General features: G+C 27.3%; 1 protein-coding gene across 3 annotated transcripts; it reads left to right on the top strand.

The window, feature by feature from the left end:
* The first annotated feature begins 6,774 nt into the window (after window positions 1–6,774).
* LOC107166270 (stromelysin-3-like) lies at window positions 6,775–25,372 on the top strand. 3 transcript variants are annotated; one of them, XM_089219793.1, is made up of 11 exons: window positions 6,775–7,216; window positions 7,998–8,127; window positions 9,728–9,835; window positions 13,654–13,805; window positions 15,477–15,630; window positions 16,615–16,763; window positions 16,851–17,040; window positions 17,111–17,389; window positions 19,102–19,283; window positions 19,383–19,572; window positions 24,932–25,372. In XM_089219793.1, exons 1-11 carry the CDS (start codon window positions 7,112–7,114, stop codon window positions 25,042–25,044), a joined length of 1,752 nt encoding a protein of 583 aa, XP_089075919.1. In that variant the 5' UTR covers window positions 6,775–7,111; the 3' UTR covers window positions 25,045–25,372. The 3 variants fall into 3 exon arrangements, with proteins under 3 accessions (XP_089075919.1, XP_089075920.1, XP_089075921.1); XM_089219794.1 differs by lacking the exon at window positions 24,932–25,372 and adding an exon at window positions 21,045–21,694; XM_089219795.1 differs by lacking the exon at window positions 24,932–25,372 and adding an exon at window positions 20,868–21,694.
* The last annotated feature ends 302 nt before the right edge of the window (window positions 25,373–25,674 follow it).

The following is a 25,674-nucleotide window of genomic DNA, read 5'->3' as shown; positions in this document are numbered from 1 at the left end:
ATTTCCAATACGATACATTATACATAATATTATACTGTTTAGAAATAGAGGAAAGATTTTAATCACTCTTGAAACAAATATTTAATTTGTATATGAATCTAGATAGTCTAATTGGTGGTTATTATGATAATATTATGTTATACGTATGTTATAATTCACGTTTAACATGGATATTGGATATTACTTATACCAGATGTGATAGAATTAACATAGATAAAAGTTTATTTTCCTAGTTTGAACTTGATTTTTTTTCTGAAGAATCATTATTCAATTATTTTAAAACTTACAATTTAGTAGAAATGTGTTAAAAGAGAATAGTAAAAAGGTCTATCCAATCTAGGACGCAATCTAGCGTCTGATCTCTTTTATTTTCAATAAATGCACCTTCACCATAAATCCATTAAATTGCACAAGGCTCATATTGTGTTTGAATTTAGTTATGTAAGCTGATAGAAGCAAATTATTCGCAAAACATTTGGTAAAAAACACCAACTCATCGTCTAACTATATTATGCATTTCGCGCTTAAGATAAATACAATTTGTCATTTTGAAAGGACCTTTTGTTACTTGCTATTCGAAATGGAAGCATTTGCGTCTAGAATTCAATTAGTTCATCGCAACTTCAATTAAAGACTTACGAGAGAGATAGTATACGGATTTAAATCTGAGTTTCGGAATAGGAATAGGAATAGGTGGATAAGACCCAGAGTGTGTCAATGGTTTCAAGAATTAGGTCAGTAACAATTCGTACGTATATTTCAAAACAGTTTACTTTTACAGTGACGTTTACTATAAAATGAATACCTACATACCACGCACGTGATTTATTTAACCAACGTCGAGTGTTTAATATTAATAATTAATAGTCCGTAAAATTTTTATTTTAATAATTATGAGTTTATATTTAATAGAGTGATTGGTTTTTTTTTAATTTCAGTGGGGGTACGTATTTTACATAGTTCATACTGTAAATTCATACCACCAAATAAAAAAAAAATATCCCAAACATTGTGCGACGCTTTATTTATTATTATATTTAGTATATTATACAGATAATTGCGTATTGTTATATGTAACATGAAAAAACGTGTTACGAAATGGGAAAATACATACAGTTATAGTATTAAGTTGTTTTGTACAAAAACTTAGAGTGTTACTTTAAGGAGTTTGAAAAGTTTGACATTTCCTATAGAGTGAACAATCAAGAATGTTCTAAATATATATATATATATATATATATATATATATATATATATATATATTATATACACACATAATTCAAAACATTTGATATCATATAATGACATTGTTGACATTATTCATATTGTACTACTTATATTGAATAGTGCTGAAGCAGAACCTACTTCTGTAGAAAAAATGTAATTAAAAAGATTAAGTTATACTTTTTCATTTACATACGTATAGCATTTTCAATTGCATATTTATTTTTAAAGCTATAATACTTTTTGTTTGTTCTATGATGGAAATAAACTTATTTTTTTTTTTTATTGTTATTATTTAGATGAGCCACAACAACATAGATTATTGGCTATAAAAAAGGGTTAACATGTTTTGAATTAGTACAATATCATATAAGATGATATAAATTTGTAGATTTTAATTAAAATATTTCCAAATGTTTTCCATGTTGACTGGATCAGGAATTCAGGACCTAGTGCTTCATGGAGGTTGTCAGTAATTATGAGATTGGATCGGATGTTCGTATAGATTCGGCTACAGTAACAAATTATGTGTTTGGCTGTGAGTATTTTTAGTACACGTAGGGCATTGCTCAGGTTCCATTCTGGTCATAATGTGTTTATGGGTCAGCCATGTGTGTTCTATTTGGAGTCGATTTATAATAACTTCTTGTCATCTAGATAGTGTGAAGGTTGGTCATGGGAGGATGGTTGATTTTATTTCACTATGTTTGGTGTAATGTGTTGACCACAATTGGTGCCATTGATTCAGGATATGCATGTGGGTGGATTGTTTTGTCATGAAATGAGCTTATAGAAAGATGATGCGAGTCAGAGGAAGATATTGCCTGTTTAGCATATGTATCAGCCAATTCGTTTCCAAGGATTCCCACATGACTTGGAATCCAAATCATGGTGATGGTCTGTGCACTTATACAATTATGTTATATATGTAATTCGTGTTCTTAGAAAATGCATAGCGAATTGACTGTTTTGAAAATTTGAATACACAAGCTATAAATTATAACTTTTAAGTAATTAAAAAGGTAAAGGTTATCACATAAAATTTGATAAAATAATAGGTAGTTAAATAACGTTTTGAATCTTGATTATAATATACATGTTTTCGTATGGAGTTATGGTATTTATAATTCAAGTGGGCCTATCAATAATGTAATTAGTATAGTATTAGTTTTATATAGTATTTTTTACAAACTATATACTTTCTATTTGTAATAATGTATACAATTTTTATCGTTACTCAAAAACAAACAAGGTAGATTTAAACGTTAGTTTTTTAAATTTTAGTCAATTTTTCTGTAAATGTTGATGCTGTTAAATTGAGGCTTTTAGGATGATTGAAAATTGACTTAAATTTTGCAAAATTAAACACGAAAAATACGTGTTTAAAAATATAATGTTTTAAGTTTATGTTACTATGATTATATATTTTTTATTTAAACTGATATAGGTATACAGGTATTAATTAAAATAATTTATATTTTTTTATGATACGTAATAATGTAATATTGAGTATATTCAATTTTAAAAATAATTTTGTTACATTAATATACCATGGCATTTATAAATTATAATACCATATTCTTGTATTATTTTTTGATACTAAAATAATAAAATATATCGAAAAAGCTAGTAATAATATTAATTGATAATTTTTTTTTTTTCAAAATAACGGGTGCTCCTAGAAAATAATTAGTGATGCGTAAATTATAAGTTATACTTTGGTTGAACTATTTGCTGTGATTAAATATTATGAACATCATTTTTAACTTTAATTTTCTTTTTACTAAAGTATTACTAAAGTCTAATAATAACACGGAATTTCTATTGATTATAATTTATAACTATATAGAGTTATCAGTTACTAATCGATATAATTGTTGGGTTTTATATCTCATTTTTTTTTTTTTTAGTAATCGATTCATAAAAAGCAATTATAAATAGATTAATTTTTAAAGTTATATTTTTATACAATATGTTACAGCTGTAACATATTAAATATGTAAGAACTCTACAGGTTTTCAAAAATTAAGAATAGATTACTTATAATAAATACACATTAAAAAATTTAATAACAAAGCTAGAGAGAGAACTTAGGACTTAAAATGACATTATTAATTTTAAATATCTTAAGAAATTAAGAAAGAGAAGAGGGAGGAATTGACTGAAAAATATCGAATGAGTTTAGGCACATCATGACAACCATAAAAATTTCATTCTGAACACTGAGAATCTCAAGTCTTGGAATGCGTTGATTGGACAAAAGTCTTGTTTTTATTAATGTGTCTTGAGGTGTTTTTCTCACTCCCTGGAAGACTTGAATCATTTATTAGATTTTCACATTTGAAACCCATCTAATTAGCTATGAAATCACCGACACAATATGCTCACTGCTCATATTTTGAAGACTCAAGAGATTTATGGAAATCAGATTCTTTATCGTTTCATAGTGTTCGATAGTACATTAATTCTGGATACTCTTGAGAGCTTGACAGAATGAGTATCGAAAAACAATATTTCTATTGTTGGATTTTTCAAGCTCCTGGCATGTGTCAAAGATCTCATCAACTTGTGTTGAGTGGTGAACATTTCTGATAGTTGTACGGATCTTGCTTATTTTGTTAAATTTATTTATTTTCATTTAAAAATAGAAACGTATGCATACATGTAAATAACTACAAATATTTATACTTATTATAATATGGCATTAAACATAAATGATTGTCTCCATAAGCTAGACTTGTTGTGGAGACAAGGTTCTTAAAAATATCTCGTGCATTTACTAAAATAATTAAATTAACACAATATAAGTCAATCGTAGTTGATTTAGTGATTATAAGCTTATCATAAATATACATTTTTAAATATTTTAGAATTACAGAATAAAGATAACAATTCGATTGGAATACAGATATAATAGAAATTATCTATGTTAGTAGGTAATTTAATTTTTTCATTTACCATTTTCTTATATAATCTAAAGATTTTAAACAAACCAACGTCAATTTTTAATTGCCACTTAATTTCAGCATTCAAGGGGTTTCTTTTTCCAAATTCCGTTCTATACATAGGAATTAAATACATATTGGTTTGTTTCACTCTTGCACAATGGTTATGTTTAAATTTAAATTTTTGAATATCAAGGAAAAACATATTCGATAGTATATGTCATGCATATAATTGAGTTAAATTTAATAGATTACATTCTTTATATAGCAATACAGTGCTCATCTTATAGGGTTTTTTAAAAGATATTTTAATAAGAGAATTTATAGTGGTTTAAAGTGAATTTAGATGTATATTGTAGGCACCACCCCAACTACCAATACCATATGAATAAATTGAGCTATGAAATTATGAAAACATTGAAAACCATTCTCATTGTGGTGGATGATAGTATGTTGCTAAGAGTTTTAAATTTATAAAACAATAGTCTGATCTTTCTAGTTGTATTAATAATATTATTTTGCCATTTAAGGTTAGCATCAATAGTAATACTTAGATATTTTACATTTTGTACTGAAGAAATAGAAGTGCAGTTAGGTACACTTTCTGTTATTACTGCAGAAACTGTATTCGCGATTTAAGATAATTTATTATTTCCAGTGAATGACAATATATTTATACTTTTTTTTATTAGAAAAGAAAATATACAAGCTGTAAATTTATATACAATAAGTAATTTTGATTGTTTTTTTTTTTTTTTTTTTTTTTTTACAAGGCTTGATGACGTGACTGAAGAGTGTGCCCAGTGACACTACTTCAACTATTTATACTAAAATTAATAAACCAAGTTTTTTTAAAATGAAGTTCTAGGAGGTTATTATTAAACCATATTTTGACGATACTTAATACATGAGTGGATTATTACTATGAATATGATTTTTATTTATATCATCTATAATAATTGAGGTGTCATCAGCAAAGCCGAAAATTGATCCGTTACTCTTTATATTCAATAAGTCATTAATATAAACAATAAAAATTAATAAATATGTAAGGTATGTAACTTATATTTATAACAAATGTTCAGTGAATAGTTTAGCAGACCACCAATTATATAAGAAGCTAAGCCTTACTTGTCACGAACGATATGATTTGTTTGATCATGACAGGTTTTTAGATGTTGTTGAGGAGTCTTTAGACGTTGGAGGTGTTAGATGATTTAAGAAGGTCTTTTGAAAATTGTTATGGTACACACCATTTATACATATAGGTATGTAAAAATATGTATATAAATTATTATAGACATCAGATATAGAGTATAATATAGGTATATCAGAAATTCTGAATGAAATGAAACAAAACAAAAAAAAACATAAAATCGATTTGATGCAAAAATAAAACACTATTTTATCTATGGACAATTCTTAAAGTAGTAGACTATACTAGGTGCTCGTGGAACCTAAACCAAAATCAAAGTTAATTTATTAAGAAAAGTTCTTTAGAATACCTTTCAAAAAGATGAAGTATTTATCATATTGATATCGAAATGTATATAAAATACTATTATCATATTTTAGAACAATGATTAATGACATGGTTGTTTTATATTATGAATAGAAAAACAGTCTTTTGTGTCTGAAAAGAAATGATTATTTATCGGTGTTTAAAAAATAGACGTCGCTAGAATAAACGAGCTAATTTCCACTAAATAGTCTATCATGACTAAGGTTTTAATTTAACATTTTAATTTTTCTTTTAAACATTTAAAAGACTCACGAAAATAATATACAAAAGGATATGAAGTATTGTTGACGTATAATCTGAACTATATCCATAAATTGGCTGACAGAAATTAGGCACCCGGAAGCTAGGTGACTCGAAACATATTCGGGAAAATTTTAAATCTGAAAATTAGCGTAGTCTATAGTGATATTTTCCGTATCTACTTATATATTTTTATAATACTATAATTCTATAAACAAAAAAGGTATGTACCTATAGTAGGTTCATATTAACTATAATTTTTCATCACTTTCGTCTGTTAGGTTTAATACCTTTTTTTTACAGGACTCCTATTTTTAATCAGCATAAAATTTTTGATAACAATTTGTTTTTGTGTTTTTTTATTGATGTATTTATTATATTGAGATGAACTTTCGATACGAGAAGTGCATAATAAGCATATTAGATAAATTAAATACACAGCGTGGGAATAAAACATAAAAAAAACGTCGATGGACCACTCCCTAGGAACATTTTCAAAATTAAAATATTTTTCGATACAAAACTAAAACATTCCGTACACACCGGAATACTTGTCTATGCCGGTAGGTACATCATTCGTCGTGTCCATACCTGCATCCGATGACAAATTCTGTACAACAACAATATTGTTCTAGTTAGAATCGTCGGCAGTGTCACGGGAAAATCACGGAGACCGTGTTATACATATATGTACATATGTGGTATACAGGCAGGTATGGTAGGCAGGCAGGCAGGTACCAAAACCAAACCGATCGCTCTCCCGCCGCCCACCCCACCCAACTGTCCACAGCGTGTGCCAAACGCGTTTTACTCGGTGGTATAATAGGCGACCGACAGCGTGAATCGGCTGCAGAATCGTGACGAACCTCGCAGAAACTCGGGGATCGCCCGCCGTTTTCTTGGTTTTTTTTATTAAAAAAATTATTTTTGTCGACGCGATTCCCACACGAAAACTAGCACGCAGCCCGTGATTTTTTTTCGTAACCGATATCGATCGTTTCGATGCGCGAAAATTTTATTTCTAGTCGAATCGAACGTAGAGGTTAATATACACGGTATAGCATTATAAAATAATTACATCATCAACGTAAAAATCGAAATTTCGCGAAAATTCCAATCGCAGAGAAGTTCGCGAAACTATATTATATAATATAATTCACGCCGCATCACGTTCGATATCATGGCGACCACTAAATCTTGTATCACGTTGATGAGCTCACTAGTCCTACTTTTAACCTGCTCGCTGCGGTGTGCGATCGCGGTTCAGACGGACGCACAAGCAATGGTCAGTATGATAATGATATTATTATTATTATTATTATGTTTTTGTGTAAGTCTGAGAAAAACGTTACGAATTGGAAGATTTCTTCCATTATTTTTCAAATTTAAAATCAATATTAAGATAATTCTAAGCGAATCTATTTTTTTCGAAACATGCGTAAACAGTGTTTTTAACTGCCTATAAAATGCTTACATTAATTTTTTGATAAACATAATGATGTACTTAAATATAAAACAATCTAATTTTTATGTATGTGAGTAAAATAATTAGTTTATATATTATAATAAAAATAAAAATATAAGATCTATTCTGCAGCTTTGAGGTAAATTAATTTTTTTGTTTTATTTCTGTTTATCAATAACAAATGAATTGAAAAAACCTACCCAAAAAATGTCGTGTCGAAATCGATATTAACTTATTTAAGCTATAAAATAGGATAACTTAAATTTTATTTACCTTAATAAAATAATTTAGGCAAATTATGTTATTCAAATTCAGTTTTATTCGCTCTATTAAAACGCATTGCCTTAAGGTTATTTTATTAATGTATAGGTACCTACAATTCGTAAAATGTACATAACATCTTAGAGAACTCAAAATGTTTGTATGTGTAGAATGTTTTGTTATTAGGTACATATTATTATTTTTTTTTAACCTGAGATTGATTTTTTTAAACTTGATTAATGTACAATATTTTTAACTTTAGTCGATCTTCAAAATGAAGATTTATAACTAATATAGAGGTATTCGAATTTAAACTCAAATAGTGTAAATTATTTTCCAGATGTATTTATCTCAATTTGGTTACTTGAGCCCTTCGATGAAAAATCCGAATTCAGGTCATATCATGTCTGAGGAAACAATGTCCCGGGCGTTAAAGGATTTTCAATCATTCGTTGGACTAAATCTGACAGGTAAGTGCGTCATTTTACCTGTCTCATCCGAATATCATTAAAGAAATCACATTAATGTCATTGAACCTGAAAAGTGAATTTATGTTGCGAAATGATTGTAAAAATTGCCATATGCTACTTATGTTTTTTTTTTTTAAATAAAATTTTTGGTTATGATGATATATTATATATATTATGTTATACATTAATACAATACCTTGTGCGTAAATATTGTTTATTAAATGAAACTGTTTTTAATCATATAATATACGATTACAAATGCAAATCGATGAGACGATTCAATGATTCATATCGCGATCCAAGGGCGTGAGCATGGAGATTAATGACCTTCCTTAACACGCCACTGTCATGGTGTTTTAATCGTGCACCATAATACCTATGCGTATTTTTTTCATTAGGTATTCGTATAAACAAAAATGTATAAGATGATTTTTTTTTTCCGGTGGGCCTTGGGGCAAAAAAAAAACTCGGTCAAACAAAGTTGTCTGGCAGGTTTTTACGCGAAACGCGTACATATTATTATAATATTATTAGGTAGGTATATAGCATATATAGCTGGGATTTTATTCAATATTTTCATATTTTTGAGTCACGAATGTTTCGCGTTGAATTCCCAAATGCGTCACTTCCATTTAATTATTTTATATTTGTGAGATATAGTAGTTGAATGACATAAAACAGTTACATTCAATTTTACATAATATTTGTATGTTTATGTAAATTGTTAGATGTGTAATAACTTCTAAAAACCGAAAAGATGATAAAAATAGATTACTTCAATATTACATTTCGAATCTAGAGTTAATAATAACGGACATAGTTTTGAGTTCAACGATTTGTATACCGGAAAATCAATGATTTAATATTCCGGTAAGACTTACACGTGGGGTTTCATTTGGATATATTATTATCTAATCAAATAAACACTTAGATTGATGATGATATATTCAATTTTGAAAATTAAGTAATTTGATCCATAATAATATTATTGGTCTTTAAAATATATTTTCTATATTCTAAGCAAAATATTAAAACCATAATTCATCCAATTTATTTAGTTATGACATATCTGTGGACTGTAGAGTGAATCTATTGTTTATATCATATGTATAATATTTATTTGTATAATTTCATGATAAGATAAAAAGTTGGCTTTTTTAAATGCGTCCAACCAAAAAGAAGAAAATATGCAAAAAGTATTAATGCTTTAATTTATTTCACTTAGATCTCATCATGTATTAAATGTTTTTTATAACATTGTATGGAAATGTAAAATGAAAACCTAATATTTAAAAAAAATTAACAAAGAACGCTCATTATATATAGTATTTACATACATTTTTGAAAACAATTGTACATGGAAAACAATTATTCAAAGTTCTTAAGTTAAAAAAAAATTAATATTATATCATATTCAATGTTGAAATTGATTATAAAATTAAAATAAAATCGATCTAAAATCGTATTTATTGATGCATGATCGATATTTCCTTATGTCGATTGTGTATGCATTTACATTAACTATTTGAATATTAATTACCAGTTGACACACGAGTTTTTAGTTATTTATTGATTAATCACGTTGTTTTTATTTTTGAAGGTCACTTGGATGACGAGACGTTACACTATATGAGTATGCCTAGATGTGGTGTGAGAGATAAAGTTGGATTTGCAACAGACTCCAGGTCTAGAAGATATGCTCTACAAGGTAAATATAAAATTTAACATAAATTATAAGTCATAGGTAGTAGGTACCCATATTAATTTAAAATGCAAAGAGTTCATTTTATTCTCAAACCATAATAATAAAACAATATAGCTTTAGAGATAACTCTAGCTATTCACACATACACGGAAATTATTTTATATTCAATGCATGGAATGAATTCGTTATTTTTTCAATCATATACAAGCATAATACTGAAAAAATTACAGTTTCTATATTAAGTAAAATACGAGAATAACATTTGAAGTATCCAAGCTTTAGTGTATCAATGAATTAAAAAATATGTTATTATTCAATTTAAATATTAGTTATAAAAATTATAAAAATGCTAACTGTATATATATATATATATATATATATATATATATATATATATATATATTATTTTTATACCAAACACAATAAAAGTAGTTCGTATATAATATACTATTGAAATTTTAAAATTGTTGTTGAGGTATTGATTTTCTATTTTATAATTAAAATAATATTTGGTGTTTAAATTTCAATATGTTTGTTATGTGTTCATATATTTAATTAAATTATAATAAGCTGTTCAGTTGGCTTATAATTATTATATGCGCAATGTTTAAATATAAACACGAATTCACCAATATTATTATATTATTTTCAACTGTACAAATATTTTTATTCAATATAAATTGAGATTTTGTATTTAATATAAAAAAATAACTTTATTAATCAAAATTAGAATTATTTTTTATAACTTTGATACAAATAATTTCAAGAATATTAACGTTCACGTTATTTTTTTTAGTTTTGTTATTATATTTAAGTTATTCATATTTGATTAACATTGACCAAGTGTAATACGAATTGAAATCAAAAATAAATTCCTTGTTCAAAACCAATTTCCTGTGAGAAAAAAATCTAATAAAAACCATACATTTTATATGAGGGGTTTTATTTTTATGCTTGTATGTGCTCAGTGATAAAGTTTAAAATGGAAACAAAGTAGAGCATAAACAAATAGAAAAGCAAAAAAAAAAATCATTTTATTTGGGACGTCGAGTGTTTTATATTGTCTTAAGCAATAGTTTAAACTGATATAAAATATACAAGACAATATTTGGAATATATATTCATACCTACTTATATTTTATGTGGTATATAGGTAGCCAGGTAGGAGTATAAAAAATAAAATATATTTCAAGTTATTCTGAAATAACGAAACAATAACAATTACGATCGAGCACAAAATACACAGCTTCTGTATTCAACACGGTACTCGGTTTTTGTGCCAATAATGTTATTTTGCAACAGGTATTCTGCATGAGTTCCATCACAATATTATGCGTGTACCGTATCTATCTATTATTTTGACGTGAAATACACGATTGAAAATATTGTTTCGATGACATCACATATACAAATTTCCGCATATTTTTTCTACAATAGAAAAATAAATAATTGCACTTAGTCATACACTGTTATAATACATGTTATTATACCTAAACGCGTTGTAATTGTTGTTGGTGGTAAAAGAGATCTCTCCCTCCACGGGTGCGCGCGCACACACACACATGAGTATTTCTTAAACGCTGTGGTCCATATATTATTATTACCTGTTCTTTTATAACGCGTACGCGTTAAATCTCTTTTACGCTATTTTGTCAAGTTCAATGCGACCAATTTTCCACTTGTCTTGTCGGTCTTGGACAAAAGACGCACACATTCATCACATTATATATATATAGGCAGTTCTAGGAGATAACGCAATATTGCTTTATATATATACAGTATTTATTTGTGTGCGTGAACCGTCCCTCAAATCTGGTAGTGACTTATTCAATGTGTACCTATTTTTTGGACCACATTTCGTTGTATACTCGTATATGTATATGTATCTATATACCTACACCTATTAGAAAATTCTTATATAATACCCGTAGTTAAATAAAAATTCAGACGATTGAGTATGATATATAGTATAATAATATTATTGTTCAAGAAAAAGAAATCTAATTTGTTGTTTTATTCGATCGAAATGGTATGAATCGTTGCCGAATAATATAATATTCTGCTTGGTATGGGTTAGCCTATTCCATCTAATGCGAGAATAGATGTCATTATTTTAATTTAAATCGAGCGTATCCCGGATGAATGTGTGGGTATATTAATACTTTATCCGACTAAATGACTAAATTATACTCATCTCACATAAGAGTCTTAATTAAAAATGTTTCAATTATCCCATAAGTACGACTGCGATATATTAACACAGTTGCTGTATATAAGCACATAAAGACGTATATATTATTATGTAAATTGTTTGTATGTAAGTACCTAGTATGCTTCTGTCGAAATTTGCCCTTTTGCATTAAATTACGAACTCGGATGTTTGAATATCCGGTCCGATCAAACATCATTATTGTCGAGTATGCTCTGGTCAAAACCTAAACAACAATAAAATAATTATTCTACACGCATGCCATTGTAACTTTTTTGGGCAATAATAATATCATTGTGTAGAATACGTTTGTGACTAAAGTGACCACAAATAACATTTACAATATTTTTGTTACATTAAATTAATTAATAAAAAAGGTTACAATAAAATACTTGGATATTAAATGAATGCTAGGATTGAACGCGTTTATCAAAATTTTCAAAAAAAAGATTAGCCATTGTAAAAACTTTATTATAATAATTTATACAAATTGAATTGCATTTAATAAAACAACCATATTTAGTGTTTATTATTATTAATATGGTGTTATTCTTTGACATTTCTTTTTATATTTTGCGTGAGTTGTTAATTTTTTTAATTTCCATTATATTTTATTATTATACCTAATAATAATATAAAAATAAAAATAATGTTATTTTTCTCTTAAATATGTATTATTTTGTTTATTTTCTGAATACTGTATTGTTTATCGTCACAACATAAATTAAAACAACATTGATTGTTAATCGATGGAATTTGTATATTGTAGGTAGGTACTTAACATAATGTTATTCAGATAAGATATTATAAGAGCATAATATAAATAGGAAGAGAATTGAAAACTTAACAATAAATTTGTACAACAATCAGTATAATATTTGATTTCAACAAATAATTATAATATAATACTTACCTTAAAATTAACAATTTAATAAGATTTTTGTTTAAATTATAGTTTATTCGTAACATTTTTTCTTAGTCTAAATAAAAACTAAAATAAATAAACAAATAAAAAACAATACAATCGCTACATATTTCGTCATGAACGTCTATTGATATATTATTTTCTATCGTCGTACACGTATGCAATTATCGTGTAATGCCATGACCAATTGAATTTTGATTTTTGTGTATAAGACTGAAAAAATCATTTAAACAATATTAAACATTTTTACGCTTGTACGAGTAAATACATTGAAATGAAACGAATTTCCGTAAAAAATCCGACAGATTTGCCGTACGTACGTTCTACGCGTATATTATATTTTTCACTATGATAATAACAACAAAAACAAGAATAACAATAATATATTGTGTTGTTTTAAAAATGTAATATGCTTTGTACGTATAGAACAATATAAATAATGTAGAACTCGGAAACACCAGTAGGATCAAGGAAATGAGACAATATTATATTTGTCACACGAGAATTGTTGTTTATATAAGCCGTGTTCTTAATAATTATGCATGTTTCGACCCAGCCGATCAATCTTCTCTAATTATTCGGTGCTGTCACACACCAACGTATTTATATTATATACAAATTACAAATGTTGTATAATATATTATTCATAATACTATGCATAATGTTTATATATATATTTATTTATAGGTAGCCGGTGGAGGGTGAAAGACTTGACGTATAAAATATCCAAGTATCCTAAACTGCTGGATAAGTCGGAAACAGACTCAGAAATCCGGAAAGCATTCGACGTATGGTCTGATGTCACACCGTTGACGTTTACTCACAAGAAATCCGGACAAGTAAGTTTGGAATACATTATGTCATATTATACATAAATATTTCGAAATGATTAATTTATAATACAAAATAATTTTGAATTGTAAGTGCATTAGTTTTTAAATTAATTCAATTTTAATAATTAAATTAAAAAACCAATAATTATCATACGGTGAATCGAGCTATCTCCAACGCGGGTATCTCAAAGTTTCTGTATGCCAATTATTTTTTCATTCTCGATCATTCCAGCATTGGACTTACGTGCCAATTTATTTCAACATGTAGAATTTATATAAAATATATTAATATGTTTATATTGTTCTACATGCCGATGTCGGGCGATTGTAAACTTTCCCGATGGTAAACTCTCCCGGGTCTACTCCAGTGCTACCTGACAGAAACGTGTAAACTCTCCCGGGTTTATTCCTGTACTACCTAACGAAAATATGTAAACTCTCCCGGGTCTATTCCTGTACTACCTGACGGAAACGTGTAAACTCTCCCGGGTTTATTCCTGTACTACCTAACGAAAATATGTAATTCTCCCGGGTCTATTCCTGTACTACCTGATGGAAACATGGAAACTCTCCCGGGTCTAGTAAAAATCATAAAATAAATTTAATTTACATTTAAGTTGCGTTTAAAAATAGTCAATGGCAGTCAATCATATATAATGACAATATACGTAAATAATTAATGTCTTTAGCTGCTATGAGCTATAATATTATAGTGAAAATACAATAAAAAATAAAATTTCAAAAAATCTCATATACATATAAGTTTCTTTTAAAAATAGTCAATAATAATAATAATAATAATAATAATAATAATGACATAAGTTACAAATACAAAATATACGTAAAAATGTTAAAATTATTGTATTTGATAATAAGAACATACAAATTTTAAAAAAGTTAGGGAATCTATTTTTTTTCTAAAAAAATGTTTTGACATTTAAAACAACTCGGGAGAGTTTACATACTTCCTATAGGTTTTGACCCGGAAGAGGTTACACATTTACTTCAGGTAAACTTAATATTAACCCGGGAGAGTTAACTATTTTTAAAAATCGGGAGAGTTTACCATAACAACGGGAGAGTTTACCACCGCCCCCGATGTCATTATCCGGTATCTACACTATTAATTACGATTTTATGATTTTTAAACTCAAATTTATGACAGATTAGATAAAGTATACCATGAACAGGTGATAAAGTATATTAAACTAATAACGACAAACCTAATATAACGCTATAATAACTTAGTTGTTATCGAATTGATGTTTAGCTAATTTAAGGTAATTTTATTGATATTACATTTAGTAATAAACAAAAACTAACAAAAAAAAAAAAAAAAAAAAAAATGGCATTCATAGAAAATAATGCGTGCCTATAAAAATAAAACACATCTCTCACATAATAAATATAATTTTTATTTCAAATTATTCATATTTTACATCATCTCGGTAACTCGATGTTTCGATAGGTCAATTTTTTTATTTCAGTCACTTGAAACTTTAAGATAAGGAACTTTACTGTATCATGTTTTAAAACGTATATATATATTAATAAGGTATTTAAATACGGCTTAATATGTAAATATTTGTTACTCACAAAAAAAAAAATTGTCTTATTTTGTATGATTTTTTTTATGGTGTTTGTCATAAAATATGGTTTTAAAAATTGTAAAAATAGGTGCACATTGAAATCAGATTTGAAAAAGGTGAACACGGTGATGGTGATCCATTCGACGGACCTGGTGGAACTTTGGCACATGCTTTCTTTCCAGTTTACGGGGGTGATGCTCATTTTGATGACTCTGAAAAATGGTCAATAGGTTCATTCAAAGGTAAGATTGTATTTTAAATTCAATTAATTTAAGATTGTAATAAAATAGGTACCTATAGTTACAGTTGTAAAATTTAATATTTAAGATTGTATTCAAAAATATATAATTTATTCTTTCAAAATAACAACGCAGTGAAATATTTGTGTATTAATATCTATATGTAAAACTGTTAATTATTCCATTTCTGATGCTGCAATATATTTTATAATTAAATAATATATTACATAAGAATTTTTAATTTCTTTGAATTGTAGTTTCAACGATTTTATAGAAAATTGATCGCTAATTTTATTACTATTAACAGAATATTAAAATGACTAAAAATATTGTATAAATCACTTGTTCGTCAAATCCAATTTAAAATCTACTATAGGAATATGTAAAGTTGCTGGTGAATTATTAATTACTAAAATTAATTATCCTTAAAAGTTTTTTCGAAAAAAAAAACATTATTGTAAAATAAATAGCTTTCTTCCCTTCACTTTGAATATAACTATTTTGCTTTTAAAAATCACCTTTGAAAGCTTTCTATTTTAACCAAAGATCTTTTTAAAGTGATACAGCTATTGAAAAATTTTTAAAAGGATATTTTCAACGTAAAAAATGGTCTTAATTTAAAAAAAAATAAATGAATGAAGATTTTTATAAATTATTGAAACATTGAAATCTATAATAAACGTATACACATCCTTAGTGAGGTTGACAACACAGGTTGATTAAAAATGAAAATAACATTTCTTGTAGTCAATTCTAACTAAAATATAAAAAAATAATACGTACTTAGTTTTTTAAACATATTTTTCAAAGTAAGAATCATTATTAAATCATAAATCAAAACTCAAACCTGTACCTATCTTTGTATTGTGTAATAACATTAATTGAAAAATTAGTAAATTTCGTTATATGGAAACATTATTAATAAATATTTCAAAATATAGATAACTACTACAGTAGGTGATATAATCGTGTGTTTGTATTTTACAGGCACTAACTTGTTCCAAGTAGCAGCTCATGAATTCGGTCACTCATTAGGATTGTCTCACTCAGACGTCCGGTCCGCGTTAATGGCACCATTTTATAGAGGTTATAATCCATCATTTAATTTGGACAGCGACGACATAGAAGCCATTCAGGTTGAGCATGAAAACAATAATTACCCATCTTATACAATTAAATTAGGCCATGTGATTAACAACACATTTTTTTGTCCACCTTACTAGGCTCTGTATGGTGCTAACAGCTCGGGAGAAGGATCAGACAACGACGACGACAGTACAAGCCAGGGATCGGGTAAAAAGACAACAACGCAAGAACCTCCGGGAACAGAGGGCAGCGACGCTGAATTGTGCACAGACACTAAAGTGAACGCTTTGTTCAATTCAGCAGCCGGCGAAACTTTTGTGTTTAAAGGTAAGTTCCGCGTGAGATAATGTGCGCGAATATAATAATAAAAAATACAACCGCGTTCTCCATCGTGCAGGCGACTACTATTGGAAGTTGACGGACGACGGGCTGGCTCAAGGATATCCCAAGTCCATTTCGGGCACGTGGTCCGGCCTGCCGGGAAACATAGATGCCGCGTTTACGTACAAAAACGGTAAAACTTACTTCTTCAAAGGCACGAAGTATTGGAAGTACACTGATACCACGATGGATGACGGATATCCAAAAGACATAGCTGAAGGATTTGCTGGCATCCCGGATAATGTTGACGCAGCTCTTGTTTGGGGCGGGAATGGAAAGATTTACTTTTTCAAAGGTTGGTTTTGTGCGACACGAAAAATATATAACATAATTTCGTCTTCTTGCATTCGTCTGAAGATACAAACAAATTTACAATATAACCAATGACATATTTTTATATGCCAATAATAATGATCTTAACTAATAGTATGTGTGTTTCATATAAACTAACCCGATTACGTTATTTTAACTAAGCAATAATAACAACAACTAAGTTTTTTTTTGAAAAACTTGATATTTGACATTTCTGCTATTGGATGGTAAGTAGTTACTAAATATTACATTTGTAACACAAATAAAATTAGCACAAACAATATTAAGACTATACTTCTTATGCTTGAATAATACATAATATACTTATACCATATTTACGTACCTACAGATTGTTATTCAATAAGACTATTTTCTTTTAATCTAATTGAATACGTTAGCAACTAAAATAAACCTACTAAAATTTATGCAATTACTTGTTTTTGTACGATTGATAATTTAACTTAAGTTTTGTAAAACTATAACAAAATTTTGGTATATTTATATAAGTATTTGTACATAAATTATTGCTATCAACAACATTATTATTGTTTTTAAACTGTTTACCTTTGATACTCATTAGGCAAGTTTTTATTTGAGTAGTTAATATAAATTAATCATAAAATGTCAAGTTACATGAAACGGTCATCCTAAAGTAAATAGTTAAAATTCTATGTTAATTTACTTTTTTGTTTCAAAATTAGTTTTAACTTTCGTAATTTTATATTCCGAGCGAAGTGAGAAGTTAGTATTCATCTAACAATGGTTTTAATCATTCTGTTGTAATTTATAAAATATTAATTATAGAAACTTAAATGTTTTCCTAATTTTTTCGTTTTTATACAAAATAAAATTGTTTAAATATTGGGATTCATTTTTAGCTATTTAAGCTATTTTTGTTCCTTGAATCAATTCAAACCATTCGTTGGTATTGACTAAAGCTATACGTACTATTTTTATTATACTTGTCGAATCCACAAAATTAAGAAAACGAAATGAATAATATGAATATAATAAAACATAAACTATTCTTTATGCTGATTTGCTAGTTTCCTTCGCTCAAAATCGTTTTTCGTATAATCCACAATATCTTATTAAAATTTAAGACATCCATTACAATGACGTGGAACTCTTAACTTGCTATACAACTGAGCGAGTCTTCTTGTTTTTTTTTTTTTTATTCAATTTTGTATTTAAATTAAAAGGTCAATAAATGTATTGTTGATATTATAGAATTAATTATTTAAGTAAGGTACTTACAATATTATAACAATATTATATTATACTGGTTAAATTTTACAATTTTCGAATGAGGATTCAATTACTTTCGTGAATTTTTATCTATTTTATTTATCAACTTGCATTAATGTTTTAATCTTATAGTTTATTACTTTTTAGATAACTGATAACTATATTTTAATGCATCTATATTTTTTGAATTATGTTATATTCTCACGCACTACTCCAAGCTTAAAAACCAATCGATATTAACTTCTGACAGTGATTAATTGGAAGTGTAATAATTTGCACTTATTTTTCTTTATACTGAACATTTGAAGTCGATCATAAATCAAATAATGAAAAAAAAAACATAACTTAAATATTAAAGGCTTACATAAAATTTAAAATACTTGTAAAAAGAAAAAAATCACAGTATTTGTTATTTATTTTTAATATGATAAATATAATTAATTTTAGGCTCAAAATTCTGGAAATTCGACCCGATGCAAAAGCCCCCTGTAAAGAGCACATACCCGAAGCCTATCAGCAACTGGGATGGTATACCGGATAACATAGATGCGGTTTTGCACTACACCAATGGCTACACATATTTTTTCAAAGATGAAAACTATTACAGATTCAACGACAGAACGTTTGCAGTCAGTTCAATATATTATTATTATTAATTTAAATATTTTAAACGCTGATAAAATAAACTATCTACGTGGCTACATGAATCGTTCATTTCGATTTCCCAGGTCGATATTGCAGACCCGCCTTTCCCTCGCAACGCTGGCTATTGGTGGTTTGGTTGTAGGGCGGAAAACAAGGGACATCGACAAGAAGTGACCGCTGCACCCAGTATACTCAGACCCACGTGGATGGAAGTGCGACGGGATCACAAGGGCAATCAAAATACGGATGTCGGCGATCTGATTATGGACGCAGGTGAGAAATTTGTTTAAAGCAATACGAAAATTGGGCAACAGTGGCGTTAGATATTATAATAATAATTATTGTTGCCATTGTGTTTCTTTTCATACTTATTTACGCGCACCGAGTGTTCGATTACCTGCGAGAGATGTAAATAAAAATAAATTGTACCTATTCGAATCTATACCATGCAGACATGTATGTGCGCACATTCCTATGTGGAACATATCAGATTGATTTAATTGACATTCACTGTAGTCAAACACTCGAATGCACGTTCCCTTTTCGATTATCTTAATCGAACAAATTAAAAATGCACTCTCATGTAAATATGCATCTTTGGTGTCCGTCTAGTGCAGTAGACCGTGTGCACTGAGCACGACAAACGGTGCGTTTATAATATACACGAGTCGTATCGAAACGACGTATAAGTTATTCTGGTAAATATTCGTGGATGCATGGCGATATTATTATAAATTTCAAAATGTTCCCGGTGTTTGATCAGGATAGTTGAACGCGTCAAATTTTATTGACCAATGGCAACTATTTTCATATTGTAAATATTGTTATAATGTCCCTTTTTATGCCACCAGAAATATTGTATTCATTTAATGTAATCGATTAATGTATTTGCATACTTGGGTGTCAGTCTTTTTTTTCTGTGAACGGTATTTTTTTTATTTTACGGATTTGCTTATTTTTTTTTTACGGATACTTGCGTATCCACTATCGTATGCTAGCACGAATGCATGGTATGGTGTTATAAAATTACAGTGTTGTGTTTAAAAAAAAAAAACAAAAAATAAATACATAGAATGTTTAAATGTATTTGTATACACATAATACATTTCATGTTTAAAATTGCTGATGTCAATTTAATATTATAAGTGGAATGCGACTAGATACTATAGTAATTCTTTAGCAAAAAGATGCACGAATTCAATGGGTGTATATTATGTATCATGTTAACACATAAGATTGGATATTATTTTGTGGTTATAACAAAAAAAAAAAAAATGCAAACAGCTATACTATTGGTTTTTACTAGTTTGGTTTTTCAGCGCATGACACTCGCGTTTGGATTGAATGCTATTTTTTTTTGTTTTTATTACTATTATTATTTTGATATTGTGCGAATAATATCATTGAAATCGCAGCTATGTAATTTATGTCCGTTTATTGCACACGCTTTTAAAATTTATTTTTTAGAAATCGACTTTTGAAAAAAAAATTTACATTATTTATTAAACTGTAAACGATAATAATACTATACACTTATCATATTGTGTATTATTATATATTACATGTAGCTGTGTAAACAAGTTGTTCGGTGCTGAACGGTTCGCTCGCATTATGGATATCGGTATGCTAGTATGCTGGTTAGAAAAATATCTAGAAATACCGCTTTGAACAAAGAAAAACATATATATTTTTTTTTAATGTCCACCAACAAATTTTAATCCACCAGTATTGGATTGTGTTAACAGAAGAAGATAGTGGCCACACAGGTATTTTGAAAATGTGATGCTGTGCGGGGGACCGCATCGATTTATTATATATTGTTTGTTGAATGTTTTGGACACGGTGTAATACCTTACCTACACGTCAAGTGCCGAATACAACTACTGGACCTACCGAGTTATCGACCGACTGCAACGCCGCTGTGCCGGAAGCTTGTTTTTGTATACGTTTGTATACTTATACAAATATGAAAAAACAAATAATTGTTATTAGGATTCAAAAGGCCCTTGTACTGCCTTTAGTATTTATTCCAAACTTTGAATGTACGAGTTCAGCGTTGGGTCGACTTTCTTAAAGAGACTGAATTTTACACATCGTTATATAATATTATAATATGTATCTATATATTTAAGCTGATATCATTATATATAGTTTTTATATTAAATATTATTTTATTGTAATATACGTAGGTATATACGTTTGTTTTGTTTGAAAATTAATATTATTCTCATTGCTTGTAGACATGATATTATTTTTTATTTTAATTATAATTATTATCTCGTGACACGCGAAAAAATACTATGTTGCATTTATATTTTTAGTACATATTGTTCAAATTTTACAGTTTTAGAATGAAAATTGAAATATTGTATGAAAATATAGAAACTGTAACTGACTTGAGTGTATTTTATTCTAAATTTATATGTTGTTTTCAACACATTTATGTAGTTAAAAACAATGAATAATTGAAATGTCTTAAACAAAAGAAAAAATTAAAATATACGTATTCATCAATCGTTTTGCCATAAAGTTTAATTGAATTGAATTTTATTAAGTTCGTTATATTATTTAAAATATAGTAGTTTTTCTTGTAAAATAGATGATGCATATGGGTATTGGGTATAAATTCTTTTAAATATTGTTTCTGTCAAACGATTGGTGGATAAAAAAATTGTCATGTATGTTATGATTTTATATTTAAAAAATCAGCAAAAGTTTTTGATAGAACAATATGCAAAAAAGATGTATATCGGGAAATACAATTCGTTGTGTTAGTATTAAAAAATAAAAACTCGAAAGCAAGATAAACGATGATGCGTAGGAAAAAAGGCATGTGGCAATTTAATAGTTATGGTGGAATGGAAAAAGCTTCGAAGAACCGACGAAGACGAAACTTAGCCGATTATACGTGTGGAGAGCCCTCTAAAAAATTGATGAAATTACAAACTATTATTCTTCTTCTAAAAAAAAAAAATACCAAGCAATAATTTCATATTCCAAGTACGAATATTATTTTATAAGTTTTATCACACGTTAGTTTATAAAGAATGCTTTATTTCTAAATTATGTAATCAAATCAAATCGAAGGAATAAACTACTTACTACCAATACATAAATTATTATATTTTACTTAGTTTATTAAGTAAATATTGACTAGGTATAGAATTTTAAAATTGTTTAATTTACTAAAGAAATGATAACAAAAATAATAATAATAATAGTAACTAATAATGATAATTATACATACCATAGAGAAATTAAATTAGATAATAAACTGAGATATATAATTTATGATAAATTGTTTTTTGATATATCATGCTTTTTTTTTAAGTATTTTTATTTTAAATATAGTGTTTTTTGTTGCAACAACTATCTGATTATTAGAAATGCATATTTTAATTTATTTTATTTTTATTAGTTTGAATATTCATTATCCAAATAATTTGATAATTATGTTGTAAAAAAGTATTTTTGTTTTAATTTAACATGGTGTTACTTTTTGGACAGAAAGCACAAAATGGTTTTGGAAAGTTTCATTATTTGAAATAATATCATAGTGAGCTCTTTTAAAAAAATGATAATTTTCAAAATATTCTATAATTTTTCAAAAACATTTAAAAACCATGAACTTAATACTGACATTGAGACCTGAATTCAAAGATAAATTATATTGTTATATTTTTTTAATAATTATAGACATTTTACATTTTCATTGATTAGTGTTCTGTATAGAAGTAATATTTACTCTACGTAAATGTTTTAACCATTCATGAAATCTATAAAGAAATAATTAAAACTTACTAAAGTATATTTTCTATAAGTTATTCTATTTGTCAAAAGAAAATTTCATGGTTTTTAATTTGTGAAAATTGTTTAAGAATAGCTGCAATTATTATTCAAGTTATTCGAAAATGTTGTGCTTTTTTTTTACTAACGCATGTTTTTGGAAAGAGAATTATTATAATATATTATATTTTGAAAATAAATTTGAGTATATGACAATTAATTTTATGTAGTGAAATTGAAATGGATATATTTAATTAAAAAGGTTGTAATTTAATTCTAAGAAATATAATATATGATGGCTAATTATATTATAACATGTACCTTTTATATATCGATTTTGATGATTTTAACCCGCTGATTAGTGATGTGCTTTGAGTTTGAGATAACCACAATGAGAGATTTTAGTAAATATGCAATATTCAATAGAACCTAAAGAGCAGTTTAAAAAAAAAATGTAGTTACTGGTTACAATAGTATTTCTGAAGCACCAGCTAGCATGCAGACTTTTGACATTGAGCCTGGTTTGAGATTTCATTTTTTGTTCTAGGCTTATTCATTTGACTTATTCATATGTACTTTGAATTTTTTTTATCTGGCAATATCATATAAGTTCTTTCAAAATGATTTTTCACGAAATCCTAACTTTATTTGTGTTGGTAAGTCAAACTCAAGTGACTAGGCTGCAAATATAATAATAAATATCTTTTGTGACTAAAACGTGTACGATATTGTTTCTTCTAAACTGTATTTGATTATAATATTATCCTGTTTAGACTTGACCTGTATGCCAATGTTATGACTCTTTGATCTTCATGCCGGTATTTCATCTTTTAAAATAGTTTATATATCATTTATATCAATAGACTCAATAGAGACAAATAATGATAGCGTGTAACAGATAGTAATATTAAGTAATAATACGTATATAATAGTGTATATAATAATTTAACGTTATAAATGAGATAAAGCTTGAAAAGTTCAATGTTTTCATGAATCCAGGAAGATAATAAACTATTTTTATAGCTTCCTTTTACAATCATCACAAATATTAAATTGGTACATACTTTCAAATGTTTTTATACTAATCTGTGGTGTAGGTACATGTAGAGTACTAGGTAATCGTTCTATAACTGTTCATTTTGAAACATGTACTTTATAAAAAAGTTAAAAGGAGGTTTTCTGTAAAGATTGTATGAAGTTTTAAATTTAAATATTTAGTATTAAGCGTTAAGACTCAAGTTTATAATTTGGTATAACCGTATAGGCAATGTAGAGTGTTATGCGACATGAAAAATAAAAATAAGTACGATATCAAGATAAGAAGGTTTTAACCGAATCTTATTTGAAATACTAACATTTTCTATAACACCGTAATATTATATACTAAGCTAATATAGCTAATAAACATTTAATTTAACTATTAACATAATTAAAAAAAATTTTTTTTAATTACATGGATTAAATATAAAACGTTTATATAAATGCATTTTTAATCTAAGTTTACCTCATTTTAATTTATCATATAATTAATAGTATTGAATAAAATTTTTTTAGTAATTATTTATTTTAATGTCGAAAAAACACAAACAGTTCGTTCTTAAACAGGAAAACTCCACTAGGGGGCGCCTATTAACGCTACAATATCGTGGTTTTTCCAAACAGTAGCAATCAATAAGGTCAAGTGCCTTATTAAAGGATACATTCGATAGTGGTACATAGACAAGTGTCTCCGTAAAATAATTCAAGTGACTATCAATGTTCTTCTCATCCCGCACAAAAGGGATCATTAACTTTGTGTAATATTTTACAGATGAAAAATGCAAAAATTGTAATTTTTTTTTTAAAGATAACTCTAGAATATTCAACGAGACGCAGCCGAGGTTTGCTAGAAGTAGCTCACCAAAACACTCAGTTACCTTATTGTGTATTATCTTGACCTCGTTGTGGTGGTGCATTTGAACCAGATCCAGAGTTCCAGTGTTCCAGGCGTCAAAGATACTCAACTGTTCACAATTATTTATAACTGTGGTAGAAAGTAAACTACTTATGTATATTATAAATTATTGTACATAGCTATATAATACACTTCATAATTTTGTACGTTTATATTTATATTTATTAATTAATAATTGTTTGAATTACCGATTCATCCAACCAATTTGAGTACACACACATTACACGTGTTAAATTGATTTTTTGGTTCATATCTAATGATAAAAATAATGCTGTAAAATTCCTTATATGATCACTATGTCATCTCATCACTCTGTCGTGATTTAATTAAATTGTTCAATAACATTGTTACCATTCACCGAAATAATAGTATTATTATTTTATAATCATATTAATATTCAATGAAGTTTCTCGTATACAACTAAGTACAACTAAGTATCAATTCTAGATAGCTTTTTGAAATGATAATGTTTTAACAATATTTCAGAAGATTTTAAAAACAATTTAATGACGATACTATTTTTAAAATATTTCTTAAACATTATTATCTCTCAAAATGCCACGTGGGATGTATTATTATTTATTAATTGTTTTTAAGTTTAAATAAGGAGCTTGGTGCTGATTTTTCAAATTTTC

This window comes from Diuraphis noxia, unplaced genomic scaffold, assembly GCF_037042655.1.
Source record: "Diuraphis noxia isolate RWA-SAM2 unplaced genomic scaffold, SU_Dnox_SAM2 contig0002, whole genome shotgun sequence".
NCBI classification, from domain to species: Eukaryota; Metazoa; Arthropoda; class Insecta; order Hemiptera; family Aphididae; genus Diuraphis; species Diuraphis noxia.
The sequence above is the reverse complement of the archived record's forward strand: the minus strand, read 5'-3'. Positions and strand labels throughout refer to the sequence as shown.